Raw genomic sequence first — 21,884 nt, forward strand, 5'->3', positions numbered from 1 at the left:
GTATTTTTAAACTCTAGTATCTATACTTCTACCTGAGTAATGAATGTGAATACTTTTGACACCTCTGCTTCTCTATTTCCCTCAGAGGAGGTTCAGACCAGACGGACAGCCAGATAGAGAGTGAAGGAGCACATGCACCGAGTTGCCTCGTGGATCGGATTTTCCACGCCGCGCATGCGCCTTTCACCCCCAAACGGTTGGCGTAGAGAAACAGAGGTAAGCAGCGGTAACTATATTTTAATTATTTAATGGTCGCTTAGTAGTAGTGAGAATTTTCCCTACACGTTAAATGCAACTATAATGACACTAATATGCTTTTCTTGTCTTTCAACTGCTAATAAGCTCAATCCCAGCGAACACTCAGGCCTCGTTATCGCACTAGCACAAAGCTAACGGTAAAAAACGCTGAGTGTCCATAACAACGGTGTTGCTGGGTGTCTGCAGGGGAGAAATAAGACGAGTTTTAGCAATACTGACAAAACTGTGAAAGCACAGCACAGCACAGCACAGCAGGTCGAGCAGGTCGGTTTTTAGCGTTTCTCTCTGCAAGATGTGAGCTGGTGTTAGCTGTCAGCGAGCGGCTAGTGTGCTAGTGTTAAATCGACGCAGTATCTACGGCGTAGGGTACGCGGCGACGCGCACTGAACGGTGCGCGTCGCCGCGTACCCTACGCCGTAGGCTCTGCGTTGGTGTAACGCGGAACCATAAATCAGCCTTGAGCCTGGCTGAGGTCGCTGCTGTGTCAGCAGCTGTTCATCCACGCAGAAAACAAAGATATAAAACATGAGCCCGGACACACGCACTATGGCTTTGTTTCACGTTGTAATTACTTAAATTCTACTGTGGTTTCCTTTTTTAATATTGGCTAAATTGTGTCAGGGCTGAGTTATAACCCAAGGTTATCCGATGTTGCCCAAGTTTACAATTTAATCTGGTTACATTCAAGATTTTTAATCATATTATCTTCCCTGTGTCTACATTTCATTTAATTTCATTTATTCCATTCATGGTATATCTTCTTAATAATGTTGTACAAAATTCCAAGAAGTACACATTATCACCATGAAAGAAAAGGAGCAGGAAGAAGAAAACGTATGATACCTGCCCCCCTCTGTTAATACAATTACATTGACTTGCTGAACACCAATCTATCTATACATATATAAACAAAAAAACAAACAAAAATACCACTCTTCTATCTATTTTTTCTCTTTCTCCTTCTTCTTTTTTGTAGGCACTTATCTTTTCTTTTTTAAACATTTTCTTAAGCTGACACAAACTTGTGCAACTTTTCAGTTCCTTGCTTTGTCTATGCCATATTTTTACACCTGTAACAGAAATACACATTTGTTTTATGTTTAGCCTTGCAAAAGTATGTTTGAAATCAAATTTAAGTCTGTTATCCTCATCCTCCAATCTGAACAAATTTTGTAACTGTTCTGGTAATGATCTTTTTTTTGCTTTAAACATTATTTTTAAAGTTTGAAGTTCAACTATATCCACTATTTTCAATAAACCTGCCGAAATAAATAATCTGTTTGATGGTTCTCTGAAGCCGACCCTGTGAATGACTCTCATACATAATACTGAACATGCTTGTAAAACGGCTTCCTCCATTAAAACAGTACACAGTATGTCTAAAATAATTATAATAAGCACCATTTGAACCATAAATGGGGGAGCATGACTTCAACGAAATAAGCAAATAAGCACCACTGTAGAGTCTGAGGAGGGAAAAGCAGGACATGCATGAAGCTGCAAAGTAATGGCTTTCAATTGATCCATTGAGTAAAGAGATGGTTTATATCCTGTAAATACTGGTGGTGAATTGGGTCATACTCAGTACTGCCTTTTAAATCAGGGCTAAAAACATTACTGTTTGCTGAAGCGTACTCTTAAATTAAATACTTACCTGCTATGCTCTACTGCCCTTACTTTTAAACAACTTGTGCTTTTTATTATTTTACCTCTTTTCTTATAATTTTTTTGTTATTTACTGTTTAATTGTGTCTTGCTGCTTTTAATGTTGATGTAAAGCACTTTGAATTCCCTTGTGTTGAATTGTGCTATACAAATAAACTTGCCTTGCCTTGCCAATACTTATCGGTTATTTCCCCCGGCCCCTGTTTTTGTTTTAAGTGAACTACATACCTCACTTTGTTCCCGTGACACTGACGAGTTTATAGGGACAGCAGTAATCTCGTTATTTAAATGTGTTACAAATACGATTATATTCCGAGTAATATGTTTACATATTTAGAATTCACTCTATTCTTATTTTTTGGTCTCAATGGGTCCATGTTCATTATCAGACCATGAAAACTGATGCAGATTACTTAAGTAACATGACTGCCTCTTCATTATTTCATTGTTCAGTGACAGGAGCTATCAGTGTTTGAGCTTGTCTTGACACACTAAGCTTACATTACCAAGAGTCTCCACGGAAACACTGGCAGTTTGCTTATGGCAACTATATTCATGTGCTGATGTTGAAGTGACAGCAGTGGGGAATATCCTCAGATTGGTTGATTTTTAATGCTTTTAATTTATTTTTTATTTTTTTATTACTTTTGCACGTTTTAAATACACAAGACATTGCTTTGAGCCCCATTGTATGTTCTTTGCCAACTTTCTACGGCTGTAAATACATGTCTCAGCGTAATTTGAACATCTACACTATAAAGGGGGGAAAAAATCAACTCAGGGCTAGCAAATTTGTAACTAATGAACTTCTTTTTTTTATTGAATCAGTAAATGTCAAACGAATTACAACCTTATACTATGTTTAATAATTAATATTATTATTATGTTGTAGTTGTTGTCGTTTATTGATATGGTTCTTAAGGTGCACAGAATCATACAACTAATTTTGACTTTTGTCTGGTTCCAGTAACAGCATTGGGTTGGCGAGCAGAGACTGCCCTTAACCTAACTGAGTCATGGCCCAGTTCGGGGGACAGAAGAATCCGCCGTGGGCCACTCAATTCGCTGCCACAGCAGTGTCTCAGCCAGGCCACTCAGGACAGTCTCTTGACCTCAACAGCCTGCACTGTGAGTAGTCCTGAAAGCATAACGAGCTTATTCGCTTCTATTGCAGTTTGCTAAATATTAAATTCAAACCATTTTGCATTGTTTTATTCCAGTTGACTATAAACACATGTAATTCTGTATTCTCATATTTATATTCCACATAACATTCTTTATTCACAGTACTTTTTTCCAGCATCTTAACTTTTTTTATTTATTTATTTTTTATACCTTGAAAGCTCTTGGTGTGCAGCAGCCATCTCTTCTTGGAGCATCTCCTGCTGTTTACTCTCAGCAATCAGCCTTAGCCGCAGCTTCACTCAGCAGCCAGTCTGCAGCGAACTATCAGCTGTCGCAGCAAACTGCTGCCCTTCAGCAGCAGGCTGCCGCTGCTGCTGCAGCAGCATTACAGCAGGTCAGTCACATGGAATCAGCCCTGAGGACATGCAGCATCTGTGGATCTTGGCATTGTCTTATTATGCTGTTGTGATCAGCAAGTCCCAAACCCCCCTTGGTCACTGTTGCTAACTCAAACAAGCATTTTTTTTAATGTTTTTTTTTTAAATACAGTTTTACCAAAGATGAGTGCCTGTGTTAAAACCTTATAACAAGATGTTTTACACACAAAAACAGCACCTCTTATCAAGGAACATGCAAGTGGGACAATAGATTAGTAGATATTAAAATAGGTATGGTTAATAATAAGGTTAAATTGGAGGCAAGGGTTTACAGGTCATGGCGCAAACGGGAGAAGAATTGTCAACATAAAAATATGACAACATGAAGGATTAATACTGTTCATATACCACCTGAACAAGATGAACTAATTCACGTTTTAAGTAGTTTATTTGGAAAGGTATGACTTTATATCTACTGTGCTACATAACTTCACATGTAGCACTTCATACAGTGGCTATTAATAGATCTCTCTTTTTTTTTAAGATATTATACTACTAGCTACCTAGCACTAGATCTAAATTTATAATTTTGCATCTGTGGCTTAGTGGCTTCATGATCTCAGGTAAACTCAAAGCACTATTGGTTATTAACTTTAACAAACCTTGGTGCTAGCTAACTTATCTGAGTCATAATGATTGTCTAAATAACTTTTGTAATGTTAGCCAAGTTCAAAGCTGGCAGCTTAATCCAAAGGAAACATTTAGCACCATCTAGCATGGATTTCAGAAATTCACTTTCTTTTTCATGGCGAAAGTTACATGTTTAACTTTTTTTTTCTTCATACGTATAAAACATATGAGCTCTTCCAGTGTATTTGATCAGCTGCTGCTTTTCCTGTGTTCTCTGTATTGTATTTAGTCTCAGATCAATACTGCACTCCAGCAGTATCAACAACAACAGCAGCAGCAGCATCAGCAACAGCAGCAGCAACAGCAACAGCCTCCCCAGCAACCCCCCCAACAACAACTGTACAATGTACCTCATCAGGTGATGAATAGGTTTTGTTTTCTATCTATCAATTGCCTTTGCCACCATGTCCACTGCAATTCTGTGAGATGGTCTCATTCTTGATGTGTGATAGTACTGTAAAGTGATAGAGTTTTTGCAAAACATGACCAGGACATGAGTCCAGTTACATTTGATGATTTTGGATGATAGTAGGAGACTGTAAGAGTTGGGCAAAACTTTCTAAACTTACCGTATTTTCTGGACTATAAGCCGCTACTTTTTTCATAGGTTTTGTACATGTAGTAAATATCTAATCTAACAACATAAATATCTGCGGCTTGCATATCTTTTTTTCTTTAAATAGAGCGGATGCGGCTTGTATGCAGGTGCAGCTTATAATCCAGAAAATACGGTAATCAAATATTCCTTCAAAAGAAATTGTAACTGATATTTCAATATGGAAAAAAACAATGTCTTTTGTGCTACATTCTCTCTTTGGTTAGATCATGTGAATATTCAGCATGGGTAATTTAAGATGAACACTCAAACAAATGCCTGTCTACAATTTGTAAAATATAACATATGGTGTCATATTAAATCAACAATGATGGTAATTCTTGACATGTTTTTACTTCACAGCTTCCTCAGCCTCAGCAGGCACTTCTCTCTCAGGTAATGTGCACGAAATGAAATTCCAACTTTGAAATGCACTTTATTTAGTCCTGTTATTTTATTTACAGAAATGTTAACTGTTATCATGTATCCCATTTCAGTTTTGCAATCTTAGTGGCTGTTTTGGTTTACAGCTTTATATAAGCATGTCATCGGTTGTTATGGAAGCAGTTGTTTATAATCTCTTTATCTTTATCTTTACCCTCCAGCCCCCTGTCCCTTTGCCCACCAGCCTAAGCCTGTCCAACCCCCAACAGACAGCCCAGATTACGGTGTCATATCCAACACCACGCTCAAGCCACCAACAGCAGACTCAGCCGCAGAAACAGCGAGTCTTCACTGGTGTCGTCAATAAACTACATGATACATTTGGCTTTGTTGATGAAGATGTCTTCTTTCAGCTGAGGTGAATGATTATGGTTCTTAGCATATTTAGGACCAGATTGCTTGTTAAAATGTCAACTTTAAGTTTGTTTACCATATGCCTAATGTTAATGTAAGACGTGTTTTCCTGTAAGTGGTAAGTAATTATTTAGAGTTCCTTACCATTTACATGTGCTTTTATCAGTGTGGAACACATGTGAGATAACATTGATCCTTGTTTCAGTGGTGTAAATGCCCTAATGCTTTGTTTTAAAGAAAAATTCTTCTTTTTTTCTTCTTTTAAATATTTTATAGTGCTGTGAAGGGAAAGACTCCCCAAGTCGGTGACAGAGTCTTAGTGGAAGCTGTGTACAACCCCAACATGCCCTTCAAGTGGAATGCCCAGCGCATCCAAACTTTACCTCAGCTCTCAAATCAGTCGGTGAGAACATTCAGAGGTTGTACTATATTGCTCAGTTATAATAAAGTATAACTCGGTAAAAGATTCGGTGGTTTGCATATGATTGTGCTTTTATAAAAAAAAAATGTTTACAACATCAATAACATACAGTCAAGTGTCTTTCTTAATTCCCTGATGGTCCATGAACTTGATTAATGTCAAAAGCTAAATATTCATTATTCATTCTAATATTTCTATTTCTTTTTTCAATTGACTAACCTGCACTGCTGTATTCACAATTTTTAAATGTTTGAATGAAATCCCTCTGCTGTGCAAAGTGTATACTTGGGATAAAAATTTCCAAATTTAAAACTTTAAATATTAACGTAAGCATCAAGCATAGCAGGAAAAGACCAGATACAAAATGTTTAAAAACTGGTAGAACACCAGTTCAGGTGACAGATGGTGATTATGAACAGACAGAGTTCAAGAGTCTCTCAGAAGTAGATGTTCTTTAATCTTTACATTCTGGTGCTAAATAAGATCCTCTCATCATCATGAAGTACTGTTGTTGCATTACTCTGTTTGTATCTATCTTTTTTTTTTATTGAGTTTTTATTTAGCTGAGTAAACGGGGTGAAGTTTGATAACTTTCGTCTACGATGTGGTTAGATGAAAATGTGCTTATTTGAATTATATAAAAATGATATATAAAACTCAATAGTTTTTTCTCTTTTTCTAATCTATATTTATTCTCTTACTTCTCTGACCTTTTGACTTTTTTGTGTTCAATCTCTCCTAGCATCAGCAGCAGCCTTTACCTCAACCTTCCCCACAGCTCGGCGGCCTTTACAGTGAGCCAGGGATGCAGCTGCGCTACACAGACATGCACTCCTCTGTGGACAACAGACAAAATGTAACACTTCGTCCTGAATTTAACAGTTTTGTGATTGTTCTTCATTCTTACTTGCTTTATTGTTTTTTTTTTTTGCTTACGTTTCCTGACTTTATTGGTTAATGTATTCATGGTTGATAATAACCTCAGTCCCATTTTTAATTCACCTAACTGCAATTTTGGCCTGTTTTTGTTTTGAAATAGAACAATATTTTATCATGGTCTAACAAATTTTTTTATTTAATTTTATAAATGTATCTTACAAAATATCTTTTGTTTTTCTTCTACAGTCTCATTTTATATTTTGATAAAAATGTTTGTTTTCTTTGTTTTTCCACTCTTTTCCCCAGTCTTCTTATTATTAGTGTATGAATTTGTCAACTTCCACAGCAAAGACTTAAAGAAGAAATCATGCAGACTCACTGCTGGTGCAGTGAGTCTGTATCACTTCAAAGCAGTAGCCTGTTCACAATGAAGTCTGAACACCCTAAAAAAAAAAAAGAAGCAAAATTGGATCTTGATGAAAACATCAGAATCGAGCATTAAGACCCGGAGTTTGATCATAGCGCCTCAGCATCTTTGTCCCATCCAACTTCACATCACTCAGCATTCACTGCTCCCTTAAAGATGGGTTAATCAAAATCTCCCCAGGAAAAGGAGAAATTATTCCACGTGTTAATTTAAAAAAAAAAAAAAAAGATTTCTGGTTTTTGAGATTTAGGTGTATTGGCATATTTTTTTAATTTAATTTTTTTTAATCTGCTTCACCTTTGGGCTTAAATCCCTTTTATCTTGAAGTGCTAAGCAACCGGCTGAAACCCTCTGCTCATAATGTAGACCATATTATCAGTTTAAGTCATATTATATAGTAAGTATTATAGGCCTTCATTTGACAGATAAAGCAGAACTACAAATACTTAAGCACCGGATTTTTACCAGATGGAAAATGGCAAATTCTACTTAAGCAATTTTCTTTTTGCTCATCTTAACAAAAATAAATGTTTGAAACGTGCATAATATTAGGGAATAGAATATGAAATGCTATTGACATAATTAACTTTTAACCTTTTTTTTTTTTTTTTTTTTTTTTTTTAAGTTTTTTTGTCTCTCATCTTTTGTTAATCTTTTTTGCTGTAGAACCAACAGCAAGGTCCAAACATGATGAAGCCGACCCCCGCGATGCTGCAGTCACTACCTCCACCAACCACCTTCAGTGTTCCCGCCCCGCCCCCACCATCCCTGCTGCAGGCTCAGCTTTCTGCTGCCTCTCTGGCCCCTCTCCTCCAGAATCCTCCACAGCCTCTGCTCCCACAGCCTCCATCCAAAGGTAAAGTCAAGTTTTCTGATTGTGCTGGACTGTATTGAATTCAAAATACAGTGCTACCTCAGGTTATAAACTTAATTTGTTTGCAAATGTGGCTCACAAGGTAAAAAGTTTGCATCTGGGAACTAATTTCCCTCTACGAAATAAAGGAAACACAGATAACTGGTTCCAGCCTTAACTGAGGCAGGCGGACTTGAGGACATAACAATTTGAAAGCAATACATTCTTCAATGCAATTTTTTGAAATGTGTTTAGGTTGTTGGTTAGTCTTGTGCCCAATATGTAAAAAAAAAAAATGCTTTCTTTTTTTTTTTTTTTTTTTTTTTAAAACGTGTCAAACAGAACAGATTTTGTGCTGTAAAATCTGTGAAGTACTTAATAGGTGTGATTGCATTTTCCTAATATACATTCATGTAAGTCAATCAAGTGGTGATTATAACTGCTATTTCTGCAGATATAATGGTATATAATAGTTTAATAATAATAGTTTTGTAGAATTTAACAAAACTTAGTCTCTTTGTTTGATACATTAAATGTTTTATCAAATTTTCACATAATTTCTCTGCACTCCAGATGTGTTTCCCGGTGGTCTGCTTCAGCCCCCGGTGCGACTGATGCCCCAACCACAGCCCGTCCGACGAATTGAACCTCCGCCCCGTTTCCCTACTCGCAATGATCGAGGCCCTGAGCTCATCCTCAGGTCTAAAGAAGAACGCAGGTTAGACATCAGTCAGCAACGTAAAACTGCCGCTTGAAATTTGATTTAAGTATTATCGTTTTTCTGTATCATCCTCAATGGTTGAAAGTCATTATTCATTTAAATGATTTCACATTATACTTTGGCAGAGACAGAGAGCGTGAGCGCAGGAGATCCAGAGAACGATCTCCCACCCGCAAACGCTCCAGAGATCGCTCACCAAGACGCGAGCGCTCCCCAAGACGGCCTCGCAGGGTCGTTCCGCGCTACACTGTTCAGTTTTCCAAGTTCAGCTTGGATGGGTGAATATCTTTTTCTGTTGTTTTAACATTTATAGATCGGTATTGAATCACAGTAGAGTAATATGTCAATGACACCATTGCAAAACCCAACAGAAGGTCAAGAATATTTTTTTGAGGTATTAACTTTTGGTGTTATATTCCTCAGCTCCAGCTGTGACTTGATGGAGCTGAGAAGGCGCTACCAGAGCCTCTACATTCCCAGTGACTTCTTTGATGCTAACTTCACCTGGGTGGATGCCTTCCCACTTACTCGACCGTTCCAGTTTAGTAATGCCTGTAACTTCCACATCCTGCACAAAGAGGTGGATCCTCTAGTCAAAAATACAGTTTTGCTGGACCCTCCAGATGTTAACCACACCTACAGCGCTAAGGTACAACATCATTTCCACATTGCATTGCATTTTGCATTGCATTTTACATCCGATATCACATAGGGGATAGTTTTTAATTCTTCACCTCTTTATTTGTAAAGTTGCAAGAACCGTTGCAATTTGCAATTCATTTTTGGTTGCAAATGAAAGTGGTATCTATTGGATCTCCTTGAAAACGTAACTGTAGTTATCAGATTTTGTTTCTGACTTAGAAAAATTGCGCAAAATAAAAGCTAAGCCTGAAAATAAAGGCTTAGATTGCATAGGGTAATGGATTGTGGGAATTAAGCCATTGGTTTTGTGACAGGGCTTAAATGCCGTCTTCCAAAAAGTCGGTAGTGCTCTTCCTCTTGCAATATAGCTCTGTGGAGGTCAAATGCTAATTAGTTTTAAAAATGGTTTAAACCAGAAAGGACATTTGCTAAATATACAAGGAATGTGGAGCTTAGGATACGTGCAGAAGAAGATCACAGGTCGAGGAGTGAACCTGGGTTGGCTTGGAGTACCTGATCAAATAGTGGAGTTATGCAGCATCCCAGAATGCTTTTTATATACCAGCAAACATTTGTTAAGCAACCACTTTGCTGGAAATAGAACAGAGTAACTGTCAGATAAACAGTATTTACAATAGAAGTAAATTGGGCAGTTGTTTTTATTGAAGCTCATCAGTCAGGACTGCAGTCTGGTTTCAGGCTTCATGTGTTTCAAGAAAAAAAGCAGATTGTGGTAAAATTCCACATTTAAAGGAGGATTCAGAAGTGTGCAGTGTGTCACCAGCAGCTGTTTATAGCGCGGGGGTAGGGAACCCTGGTCCTAGAGAGCCGCAGTCCTGCATGTTTCAGATGTTTCCCTGCTTCTTTACACCCTGATACAAAGGACTGTGTCACTAACACACTTGTGCAGGCCTGAATGAGAAGCTGATGATGATCATTAATTGGAATCAAGTGTGTTGATGCAAGGAGATATCCAAAACATGCAGGACTACGGCTCTCTAGGACCAGGGTTCCCTACCCCTGGACTAGCGAGTCGCTATAAGAGTGCAGTGCTTATACTGTGAACACAGGGATGAATCAGTAAAAGGAAATTACCCTGCAATACAGCCGTGTTTTGTTTTTTACTCCACTGATTTATTTATTTATTTATTTTTGTTATAAAGTCTTAATCCACAGCAGTCAGGACATGGTAGTCGTAAAAGCTAAAAATAAAAAAAGTGGAGAGGTTAGCTAAAACCTGTTTTGAGAAAAACACTTGAGGAATAGTAGTTGTAGCACTACACGTACTTAATGGTCCAAACATGAGATAGGTAATCTTAATAATCAATCTGTTGAGGTAATGGCATTCTGTCACAGCCCACATTTACATTAATGTTTACATGAAGCTTTCATGGCTTTAATTAATTTCCTTTTGTGGATTACTAAAATGTTTGAATTTTGAATTCATAAGAAGAAACATTTACCTTTCTAATATCAAGTGATATATAACATAAAGGTCACATTATTAACAGAAATGAAGTGTTTTTTTTTAATAAAGGTTTTTGTGGCACTAATGGCCTTTATTGAGAAAGTAGGTCGACAGGAAACGGGTAGAAAGAGAGGGGGAGACATGGCAGTATAGAGCAACAGGCCGCATGAGGACTACAGCCTCTCTTTCTTTTCTTTATTTTAGTACATACATATGTTATTATGGGGATTTTAATCCCACCTTCAGTCACTGTCACATTATTAAACAGTGCTGCATGTTTGAAATTAGCACTACTTTGAAGTATTCTGTTTTTGTGTAGGTGATGCTCCTGGCTAATCCGGGTATTGAGGAACTTTATCACAAGTCATGTGCTCTGGCCGAGGACACACAGGAAGTCAGGGACTCCTTCCAACATCCTGCAAGACTCATTAAGGTGAGAAAAACACTTTCATAACTGCATAGAACCCATGAGCCAACAGTGACACATTGCTGAGTAGAGACTGGACAACTAATTACTGTTGTTGGCCTACTTATTCAAATAACTGGGGTGGGTCTTTTTTTTTTTTTTCCTTAAATTGGCTTTTGTTACTTTTGCTTTATGCTGACTATTGTTTGGTTTTCTATTTGTCTCTGTTCTCCTTTTGGATCCACCCTCCAAAACCTTATTCCCCAATTCCCATTTTTCTTTTCTATCTAATCTGTACTCTGTGGTTCTCATTTGTTCTCATCTCTTTTTCCCCTTAGTTTTTGGTGGGCATGAGAGGTAAAGATGAAGCCATGGCCATTGGTGGTCACTGGTCTCCATCTCTGGATGGAGCCGAGCCAGAGAAGGATCCATCGGTCCTAATTAAGACAGCCATACGCTGTTGCAAGGCACTAACAGGCATTGACCTTAGTCTGTGCACTCAGTGGTAAGCACTGCTACTTTCATCAATATTCATCATCCTGTTTACATGCTTTTAACTCTATTAACAATGTTCTAAATTGAGTACTTATGACAGAATGTATTCTACATTACTCCAGTATTATTGATTCTGGATAATTGGGTGACAGTTTTTTGTATCTCTGTTTATATTGATGATGATTCTGTTTTTAATTTGCGCTCTATTGTTTGATATTATTTGTTGTGTTATGCCATGTTCTTTTTGCCTTTTGTGTAATGTCTTGGCTATCTCTGTGACACTTTTCATATATACACATTTCATTGTGGTGAAAAACCAAACGCATGGACTTGGTGGCTGGAAGCAGTAACCTGGACCAGAAGACACTGCCATTACTTTTTTTTTTCCTTTTCTTTTCTATTTTCTCTGTTAAATATCTTATATATTTAACTGGCTTTTCACTGTCCTGTTGATTATGTCTCTCTTGGCACAATCCTAATGTAGTGCATCAAATGTATCTAGGTTAAATGCAGAACGCTCATCCATAATTGGCTGAAGCTATAACAGGGATGAATTTTGGGGTGTGATTTTTATTTTATTTGTATTTGTCTGTCAACTTTCTTAAAACGGCTGGCGTAACCTGTGACATCAGTTGGAGGGCTGCAGACTGGGTCCATTTGTCTATGCTGTGTGTTGTGTGGGAGCAGGCTCACTGTAATGATGTCTGCATTCATTCAGTGACCTAATAATGGGAGGGGGTAGCTGTAGAAGGCTCGCCGTAGCAAGGCTTGCCTTTTATACTGTGCCCTGACCAGAATGTTTCTTTCCAATGCACCCTCTTCCTTTGCGACAGGTATCGCTTTGCAGAGATTCGCTATCACCGGCCGGAGGAGACACACAAGGGGCGGACAGTCCCCGCTCATGTGGAGACAGTGGTTTTGTTTCTTCCGGATGTTTGGCATTGTCTTCCTACCCGCTCAGAGTGGGAGGTGCTGTCACGGCGACTCCGGGAGCAGCTAGCTGAGAAGCTGTCGGCCGAGCGAAAGGAGGCGGATGGAGAACAGGCACTGAACCGCTAATCCCTCTCTTCTCATTTCCGCTTCTCACAGGAAGGCACAGGAATTACAAAAACAAACCCCAGATACACAGACACAACGCACACGTCACCCTTCACACACAGATACCAACACAGACATTGACGTTCCACCAAAACTCACCTAGACTTCTTCTGTTTACTCCTCCACCTGTCTCTTCTCCTCTGCTCCAACTCATCCATTGCTCCATCAGCACATCCACCTTCCCTCACATCCAGCAGACACATACAGTGGAAGCAGTGAGACTAGGTTGTGATGTGTAGGGCACAGTCGCAAATGATAAAACAGCTTCCAGTTCCTCAAACTATTTATAATTTGATGCTAACCTAATATAATTATTATTTTAAATCCTGCTGTGCTGGTGTGCAGTATTAAAGCAACAACTAATGTGCTTTTGATTTGGTTTCATTTCAAATTTAAACCAGTGGTCAATTTTAACACTGGATTGGATTATTTGAAAACATGCTGGAATCTGTGGAGTCAGTTGCATGTAAACAATGTGTGTGTTGTAGAAATGTTGATTTTTATTTATTTATTTATTTTAATATGATTTTTCACATCAGTTTGATATTGTCTGACAATGAAAACAGAACCTCCCCCAAGTCCTGCTTCTTGTGTGTACTTGTTGTTGGATTCTACACTCTCATTTGGACTATATGTAGAATTTGGTTTTTCCAGGACAGTTGGTTGGAGAGATGGCTCCTATCTGATGTAGGTGTATAAAACCCATAAGTGGAAATACACCATTCATAGAGCATGGTAGGGCCACCCTATCCTCACTCCGTTTGGAGACCAGCCTCAGTTCACCTGATGTACCTACACACCTTTTGGACACACCTCTCATTGATTTTTACCTTTTTGTGTTCCACAGATTGGTTGATTGATTGGCAGCTGGGGGGCATTTCTGTTGTTTTTTCATTTTTGTTTTTTAAATATATATATTTTCTATATATATTTATAAATATATAAGCTAGAAAGCTTCCTTGTGTATGCTTCAAAAGCATTGAACTTAAACACAGTCAAGCTCACTAGGACAAGACAATGAGAGACAGATGAGACCTTGCTTCTTGCACGGATCAACTTTAAATGTCACTTAACCCTTAAATACTGTGCTGACTGTTATCCCACCTCTTTTTTCCCTTTCTTTCTGTCTGTTTCTTAATGACTTTTCTGTCAAGGAGGAAGAGGAAAAGGATGACGAGTCGAAGGAAAAAAGCACCCCCACTCACTGGGCTAAACTTGACCCAAAATCAATGAAGGTAAGAGTCGTATCAAGAAGCAGTTACAGATTGAAAAGAAAAAGAAAGGAAGGTAACAGATTTTGATCATTCTAGGTGTTGTATACAGTGGTGTAAAGTAACGAAGTACAAGTACTTCGTTATTGTACTTAAGTAAGATTTTTGAGAATTTGTACTTTTATTGATACTCGCTACAAATTAAAGAACAGCACAGCGGGGGCTGATTTATGGTTCCGCGTTACACCGGCGCAGAGCTACGGCGTAGGGTACGCGGCGACGCACACTCTACGCCGTAGCCTACGGCGTAAGTTGTAGTGCAGTGATGAGCAAAGGGAGAAATTAAAATGGGGTAATGGAAACAAACGCTAAAGGGGTCAGAATAATATCACCATTATTTAGAGTTGTAAGCAAATTCTTGGATTCTTCATTTCTTTGCAATCCTTTTGAAAATAATTTTGTACTTTGTACTTTGTACTTTTTACTTTTTACTTTTTACTTTTGTACTTAAGTACATTTTACCCCATGTACTTTTGGTACTTTATTATATTTAAGTTGAGGTACTTTTATACTTTTACTTAAGTAATGTTCTTAATGGGTACTTTTTACTTAAGTAATTTTCAAGCAGAAAATTTGTACTTTTACTTAAGTACAATATTTTTGTACTTTTTCCACCTCTGGTTGTATAAATGTTTAGGTTACATTAGAGTCACATTTTATCCTGCAAGAATGCGAGGAACTGCCTCCTGTCCTGGATCATCTTGTCATAATTTGAGATTAAGGAAGTGTAATATCCATCCATCCATTATCCATTATCTGCTGGAGCCTATCCCAGCTCATTTCAGGTGAGAGGCAGGGGTTACACCCTGGACAGGTCACCAGTCCATCACAGGGCCACATATAAACACACAAACCATGCTCACAACCACACTCACGCTCACACCTACGGGCAATTTAGAATCACCAATTAACCTAATATGCATGTTTTTGGACTGTGGGAGGAAGCCGGAGTACCCGGAGGAAACCCACGCAAGCACGGGGAGAACATGCAAACTCCACACAGAAAGACCCCTGCTGGGCCTGGGAGTCAAACCGGGGACCTTCTTGCTGTGAGGCAACAGTGCTAACCACCAAGCCACCGTGCTGCCGGAAGTGTAATATGGATTGTTATCTTTTCTCCCCTTCAAGGTTAACGACCTGCGCAAAGAGCTGGATTGTCGCACCCTAAGTTCCAAGGGGTTGAAATCACAACTGATCGCTCGCCTCACCAAGCAGCTGAAGGTAGAGGAGCAGGTGGAGGAGTCGAAGGAGCCTGAGAAACCAGAGAGCAAAGTTGCAGAGGAAGAGGAGCCTTCCCGCACTGAAGATGACAAAGAGGTGCAGAAAAATGTTGTTGAAAACAAAGCTTGAATGGCTCTGCATGTTTAGCCAAAATTAACTGAACATTGATTTTTATTTTGTAATTTACCAAATTTCAAACCTGTTCCTAAGGAGCGCACACTGATGTGAACCGAGATTATTCTATCCATGTTTTTATTATACGGAATATGATTTAATATTCACATGTAGCACACCAAGCATTTGTTAAAAAGCTTTGTTTCAATCCCATAAAGAGCATTTCCACCTAAAGGGAAAAGGGGTCTGGAAGAATCATACTGGGTCAGGAGGTCACTGATGTATTTCGGTCCTAAACCATTCACATACTAACAAATTGAACACTTTGTAAAAAGATGAGTGTGTCATGCCACAAAAGACTAGAACTAGCAGCCAACTACTGTGTGCTACTACAGACACGAGACTGTAATCGGTATAAAACTAGGACAGCATAAATTGCAGTGACCACTCTTTAAAATATTCACTGCCACAGGATACAGCAAAAACCAGTTCTCTTTTCCAACTCTGAATTCAGATTCAGTCTTTAATTTTTTCATCATCATAAATCATATTCCAGTGCAAAACTACATGTGATTTATGTAATCCTCCCGAAAATATGTTTTGCTGTCTTTGGTCATTTGTTACTCATAGAAGCACACATAAGCACATCAGGCAAACCTCCTGGAATCTTTTTCATGATTCTGATTTGATGATCCCTGAAATAACATGGATTTGTGAGCTATCCATCAAGTCTGTTGGCTGTAGAGATATCAAAGTAGAAGAGTTCCAGTGATATTTTTTTTATATACTGACACATACAGCTCTGCAAATGTTCCACATGAGGGAGCATAGTAAACACTAAAGTAAAATAAAAATTCACTGACAAGTTCAAGTGATTAAAAACAAACAACTGATTTAACCTACTTTACACCTTTTTTATTTTGATAAACCTTGTAGTTGCTCACATGTACTCATTTTAAATTTGGCATGTCATTTTAAGAAAGACATTTCAAAGATGGATCTCATTAAGAAAGGGGTTCATTTTAATTTTTCTTCATGTAAATATGCTGTCTATAGCTGTGCTGTTACTGGTTGAGCCCTCCCTAATCTGTTCATGCCACTACATGGAGTTAAGAAAAATAAGACCCCGCTATCAAGTTGGAGCAAAGTGTGCTTTATAAACTTTTCTTTAGGCTCATCTGGGCATCACTGGTAACCTCAACAGCTTACTTAATGTATCTGGTTCTTAAACTTCATTTGATGTGTTGTTATCTGTTAGGATGAGGAAAAGAAGAAGCAGGAGGAGCTTGAGCGTCAGCGGCGGGAAAGACGCTACATCCTACCTGATGAACCCACCATCCTCGTACAGCCCAACTGGTCTGCTAAGAATGGCAAATTTGATTGCAGTGTCATGTCCCTGAGTGTGCTGCTGGACTACAGACTGGAAGACAACAAGGAGCACTCTTTTGAGGTGCGAATCACTCTCATTAACATTAGCTAAGTGTTATGTTTCAGTGAGGAACCGCAACTTACATTCTTGAGGAAAGCATTTTTGATTTGAAAATGCCTTGTTTTTGAACAGGTGTCCCTGTTTGCTGAGCTGTTCAATGAGATGCTACAGAGAGACTTTGGCTACCGCATATATAAATCCCTTGCCGCTCTCCCTACCAAGGATGAAAAGAAGGAAAAGAAGGCCAAGCGGGAATTGGAAAAGAAAGAAGTTGAAAAGCGTGAAATAAAAAAGGAAAAAGAAGATGAAAATGAAGAGCCAGCAACTAAGAAGACCAAAGAGGAGGAAGAGGAGAAGAAGAAGGCAAGCCTCTCATACCTTTTCTAGTTTTTAAGTCTTTAATTTGCTCGATTCCATGTGTGCTCATGGAATTGTGTGACTTGTGTGTTTAAGCAGTGTGAAGAAAAAACTGTGAAAAAGGAGGAGTCTCGAGATGAGGAGAACGAAGATGATACCAGCATGGCCAATGCCGAAGAGTATGACCCCATGGAAGCTGAAGATGCGGATGACGATGAAGATGATGGTAATGGCATACTCTCCTTTTTATTAAAATGTGTATCCCTGCAGATCTTGAATAGTTTTTGACCAGTGATGACAAATCATGCACCACACTGAGGTTGTGATGAGCATTTCCACAGTTTCTGAGATTTTGGGTAGCAAAAATGTGTTCTGTGGGGGATGTTTTTTTTTTAATATCTATTTTTATCCTGCTTTGATTGTTTTGTTTTTTGTTCTCCTTTTAATAGACAAAGACGATGATGACTCCAACGATAGAGACAGAAAAGACCGCAAAGATGATCGCAAGTTGTCAAAAGAGAGATCGTCTAAAGATAAGGTTGGCTGTTAATTGATTAAAGAAATATTTGTTCTGTGTAAACATGGTTATTGATACTAAAAATAAAATCTGACTTCATGATGTACCAGGAGAAAAAGCAAATGGTCACATACAACAAAGACCTCCTTATGGCCTTCGTCTACTTTGACCAGAGCCACTGTGGCTACTTGCTGGAGAGAGACCTGGAGGAGATCTTGTACACACTGGGACTCCATCTTTCCCGCGCGCAGGTGAGTATTTACGCATACACCTGCACGTCACACAAAAAGCTTATCAGCCTAAGTCCGTCTCTTTTTTCAGATAAAGAAGCTTTTGAACAAGCCAGTGGTCAGAGAGTCCTGTTCCTACAGAAAGCTGACGGACCGGGGAAAAGATGATCCCGTTCCCTCGTTTAATGAAGCTCAGATAGAAAACCTCACAGGTGATGTCCAATAGTGTTTTAATTTATTAAACTGCATGTATATCTATGTGGATTAGGGCTGCTTAATCAAATTGTATTTGTTTTTCTCCTGCCAGGTAACAAAGGATTACTTCCTAGTCAGAAAGTACGTCCTCAGGCAGAGGCGAGTGAATCTAGTAATCTGATTGTGTATAATGGAGCCATGGTTGACGTCGGCAGCATGATGCAGAAGCTGGACAAGAGCGAGAAAGCAAGAGAGGAAATAGAACAGAAGCTCATGGTGCAGGATGCCAAAATGGGTACAGCTTTATTTGGACTGTTTACAGTATTCTGTCTTCTAAATGAATGTTGCAAGCTACACTCTGTGCCAGTAGTCCTGCGGGACAATGATCCGGCTCAATTTGAGTTTTGCTACAGGAAGCTTCAGTCTCACTTCATTCAGCAGTCCTGCTACCTGGGATTGCTGGCGAAATGTGGACTGTTACACTGTTTCTTTAAAATGTATAAAATGGGATTTAATGATATTATTTAATTTGTTACTTATACACATTTGCTTGGATATTGTTAGTCTTAACAGATTACAGTTTTATTACACAAACATAGACAACAATAATCTGACTTTATTGACCTTAATCTAAATAAAGACAACATTCCGATTTATACGGTTTCCATGTCTTTATAATGATTTGAATATCTCAGTCTTAATATCTATAACCCATTCTACACAAATTAATGTACATAGGAAATTCATCCGCTGTGATATATTTTTGTTTAGCCAATACTTCTAAATGGCTACTTTAATCTAAATAGGGTCATAATTGGAGGAAGTAATAAATGCATCAAATCATGTGGAGTATGACGATTATAGTAGTAGTGACATTTAAACGCCTTTAATTGGAATATTGTCTTAATTAGATTAAAGTAATCAAGTTATTATTCTCCATGGAGACGTAATCGGTGTTTAACTGCACATAGTACATCACAGTCATGATTTTGGGCACAGTTATGCTTTTTATTGGGCTTCAGCTCCAAAATCCCTAAATTCTCGGAAACAGAAGATATCTTGGACAATGTTCTAACAATTTCAGCATTAATTTATAAATTTAATTTATGAACACAGCCATCTCTTTAGAGCCATGTTTGACATTATTACCACGTGTCTTAAAAAAAAGACTAAAATAAATCTTTATGAATGTTGTTTTTTGTTTTCTTTTGCTGTTTTCCATAGTTTTTTTTTATTTATTTATTTTTAACTTCTATGTTTTCCATAGAAGTTAAGTATGATCAGCACTGGTGGATTTTAATCATCGTTATACTCTGACTTTGTGCCATTCCAGAGGAAGATGCAAAGGTTAAAACTCACTTTGAACAAGCCAACAAAGCTCTGTCCAAGGAGCTGGAGGAAGTGAAAAGCTCGCTCAGCCAAACTAAGCAGACACTGTCAGCTGTAGAGGACCAGAAGACCATTTATCATAAGATGATAAATAAATCGGCCAACTCCTTGATGTCTACGGCCAAAGGGCTGATGGAAGTGTTGAAGAAGGTGCAGTGTTTCAAAATAATAAAAGCTCTTTAAAGGTCTCCTGGAGGCAAGAAATGATTTCACACTTTTTGTGTTTATTCCCCAGGATCCAGGAGAGGAGTCTGATGCCGAGGTCACGGGCGATCACCTACCGACCGCCCAGACAAATGGCGCTGATGAATAACACTTTTCAGATAAATTAAGCTAAGCTGTAATACTCTGGATCATAAATTGTAAATATTCACTTAACATGTACCTTGACATTTTTTTTAACCTAATGTGTCTCAAGTATGTGTATAATTTAATGAATTAGTTCCTTTGTGTGAAATTGACCTTTTTTTGTTTTCAGTGATTTACTTTTTTCACCTAGAGTAATTTTAACCACAACAAAGCGTTAAAGTGCTAATTTGAAAGTAAGTTAAGTTCTGTTGCTGTATTTTTTTTTTTGTTAATCTTCCCCCTATGACATTTCGTTTTGCCATTGCTTTAGCTTCGTTAAGGATAAGAAAGTGCCGCTTTGTGAATTTCCATGCCAGTATGTGTGAGTGGTTACCTGAACTGACTTTTTTTTTTTTTTTTTTTTTTCTAATGAGCAATAATGATGCTATTTATGTGTGAGAGAATTCCTGAGGAACTATATTTAAAATGAACTAATTTTGGATGGAAAATGATTTGGAGGATTGTTCAGATATAGTTGCTTTGTAATAATCGCGCTCCAGTGTTCACACCTGGTTTGTAGTTCTGCTGGTTTAACGGGTTTCTATAGTTTTGGTTTTTTTTCCTATGGTTCCGCCCCCTCTCACACACACACACACACACACACACACACACACACACACACACACACACCCACACACACATGGCTATGCATGGTTCTTGCCTCTCTTGGACCTTATTTCTGTCTGCGCCTCCTGACCATTTCCACCGACCAACTGCGCTGCCAGTGACAGTGTTTCATGTTTTACTGTGACAAGCATTTTGTCTAGTTTTCTGTAAAAGAAAACCACATGTGAACCAAAAGTCAAAGCTCAGAGAATGTGTCTTCAGCTGAAGGAAGGAACATGAACATTTTGAAGTCCATTTCTGAACTGTGTACGGTAGTCTGGGTTGTTCTTAAAAAGACACACAAATAACATTTTACATCCTCCAAAGTAGGCAGTTTTATTTTTCTATTGAAAATGTACTCTGGATGTCTTGTGCAAAAGTAAAGTGGTCCTTTTAACAACAATGTGTCTGTATATTTGTTTCTTCCATCCTTTTCTTTTTGCCACTTCGTGTATGAAGCGCCAATGAATTTATCAATTGTTCAGTTTATATTATCTCCAGAAGACTGTGCGTACATAATAAAGAGTTCTGTAGGGTTCATTCTTTTAATTTGAAAAATGTACTCTGTTACATTTGAAATTAATAATTAGTGGAAAACCGATAGGTTGGTGTTTGGATTGTAATACTACACTCGTCACCAGCAGGGGGCAGCACAGTTTACTTCTGTTCAACGTCTTTGAATGAACAGGTAGCAGCACCTGAGGAGTGGAGAGGCAGATGGCATGGTTTGGCTGGAACAACTTTTTTTTTTTTAAACTTATTTTTTAGATTAACAGGAGGCTTAGAAACTGACTGGTTGTTTCAATTTATCATTTAAATCCGTGGAGATGAACCAATTTTCTCACAGTGCATTTTGCACTCTAAAGTTGCAAAGTACTAATATTATTTATGACTTCCGGTCATTCATATTATACAAAGGAAAATATTAATGTACACACAAGCCATTTGAAATTAAGTATTTATCAGTGTTATCTAATAACATTGTGCACGGACTGTTGGAACATGACATCACACATGATGGTACATCTAATTTTATTTAGGATTTATTAAATAATTCTGTATTCATGGAAATTAAAAAGCTGCACATCAAAAAGTACCAGCACATTGATCATGTGGTCAATAGTGAGTGTCCCTCTGCTGCCTGTTGAGCCTTTCACTGATGGAAGCAGCGGTTTGCGTTGTTGGCTGAAATGTGCTCCACAAGTGGATTGGTTGAGGTTGTTGATCTGACATGGTTGGGTCTGCAGCAGCAGGGCTGGTGCAGGCACTCGCTTGCTGAATAACCCACA

General features: G+C 38.3%; 1 protein-coding gene across 5 annotated transcripts; it reads left to right on the forward strand.

The window, feature by feature from the left end:
- Nucleotides 1–173: 173 nt before the first annotated feature.
- Nucleotides 174–21,000, forward strand: ccar1 (cell division cycle and apoptosis regulator 1). Of its 5 annotated transcripts, none has more exons than XM_061744559.1 (27): nt 174–216; nt 2,891–3,051; nt 3,267–3,442; nt 4,345–4,473; nt 4,799–4,846; nt 5,074–5,106; nt 5,316–5,512; nt 5,785–5,911; nt 6,672–6,785; nt 7,902–8,091; nt 8,662–8,806; nt 8,935–9,087; nt 9,233–9,458; nt 11,239–11,352; nt 11,664–11,830; nt 12,654–12,864; nt 14,073–14,153; nt 15,318–15,506; nt 16,783–16,974; nt 17,086–17,316; nt 17,407–17,536; nt 17,760–17,848; nt 17,938–18,078; nt 18,149–18,269; nt 18,365–18,547; nt 19,586–19,791; nt 19,877–21,000. In XM_061744559.1, exons 2-27 carry the CDS (start codon nt 2,940–2,942, stop codon nt 19,952–19,954), a joined length of 3,783 nt encoding a protein of 1,260 aa, XP_061600543.1. In that variant the 5' UTR covers nt 174–216; nt 2,891–2,939; the 3' UTR covers nt 19,955–21,000. The 5 variants fall into 5 exon arrangements, with proteins under 5 accessions (XP_061600543.1, XP_061600546.1, XP_061600547.1 ...); XM_061744562.1 differs by having other exon boundaries at nt 17,410–17,536; XM_061744560.1 differs by having other exon boundaries at nt 210–226.
- Nucleotides 21,001–21,884: the final 884 nt, after the last annotated feature.

Source organism: Cololabis saira, chromosome 17 (assembly GCF_033807715.1).
Source record: "Cololabis saira isolate AMF1-May2022 chromosome 17, fColSai1.1, whole genome shotgun sequence".
Lineage (NCBI taxonomy): Eukaryota > Metazoa > Chordata > Actinopteri > Beloniformes > Belonidae > Cololabis > Cololabis saira.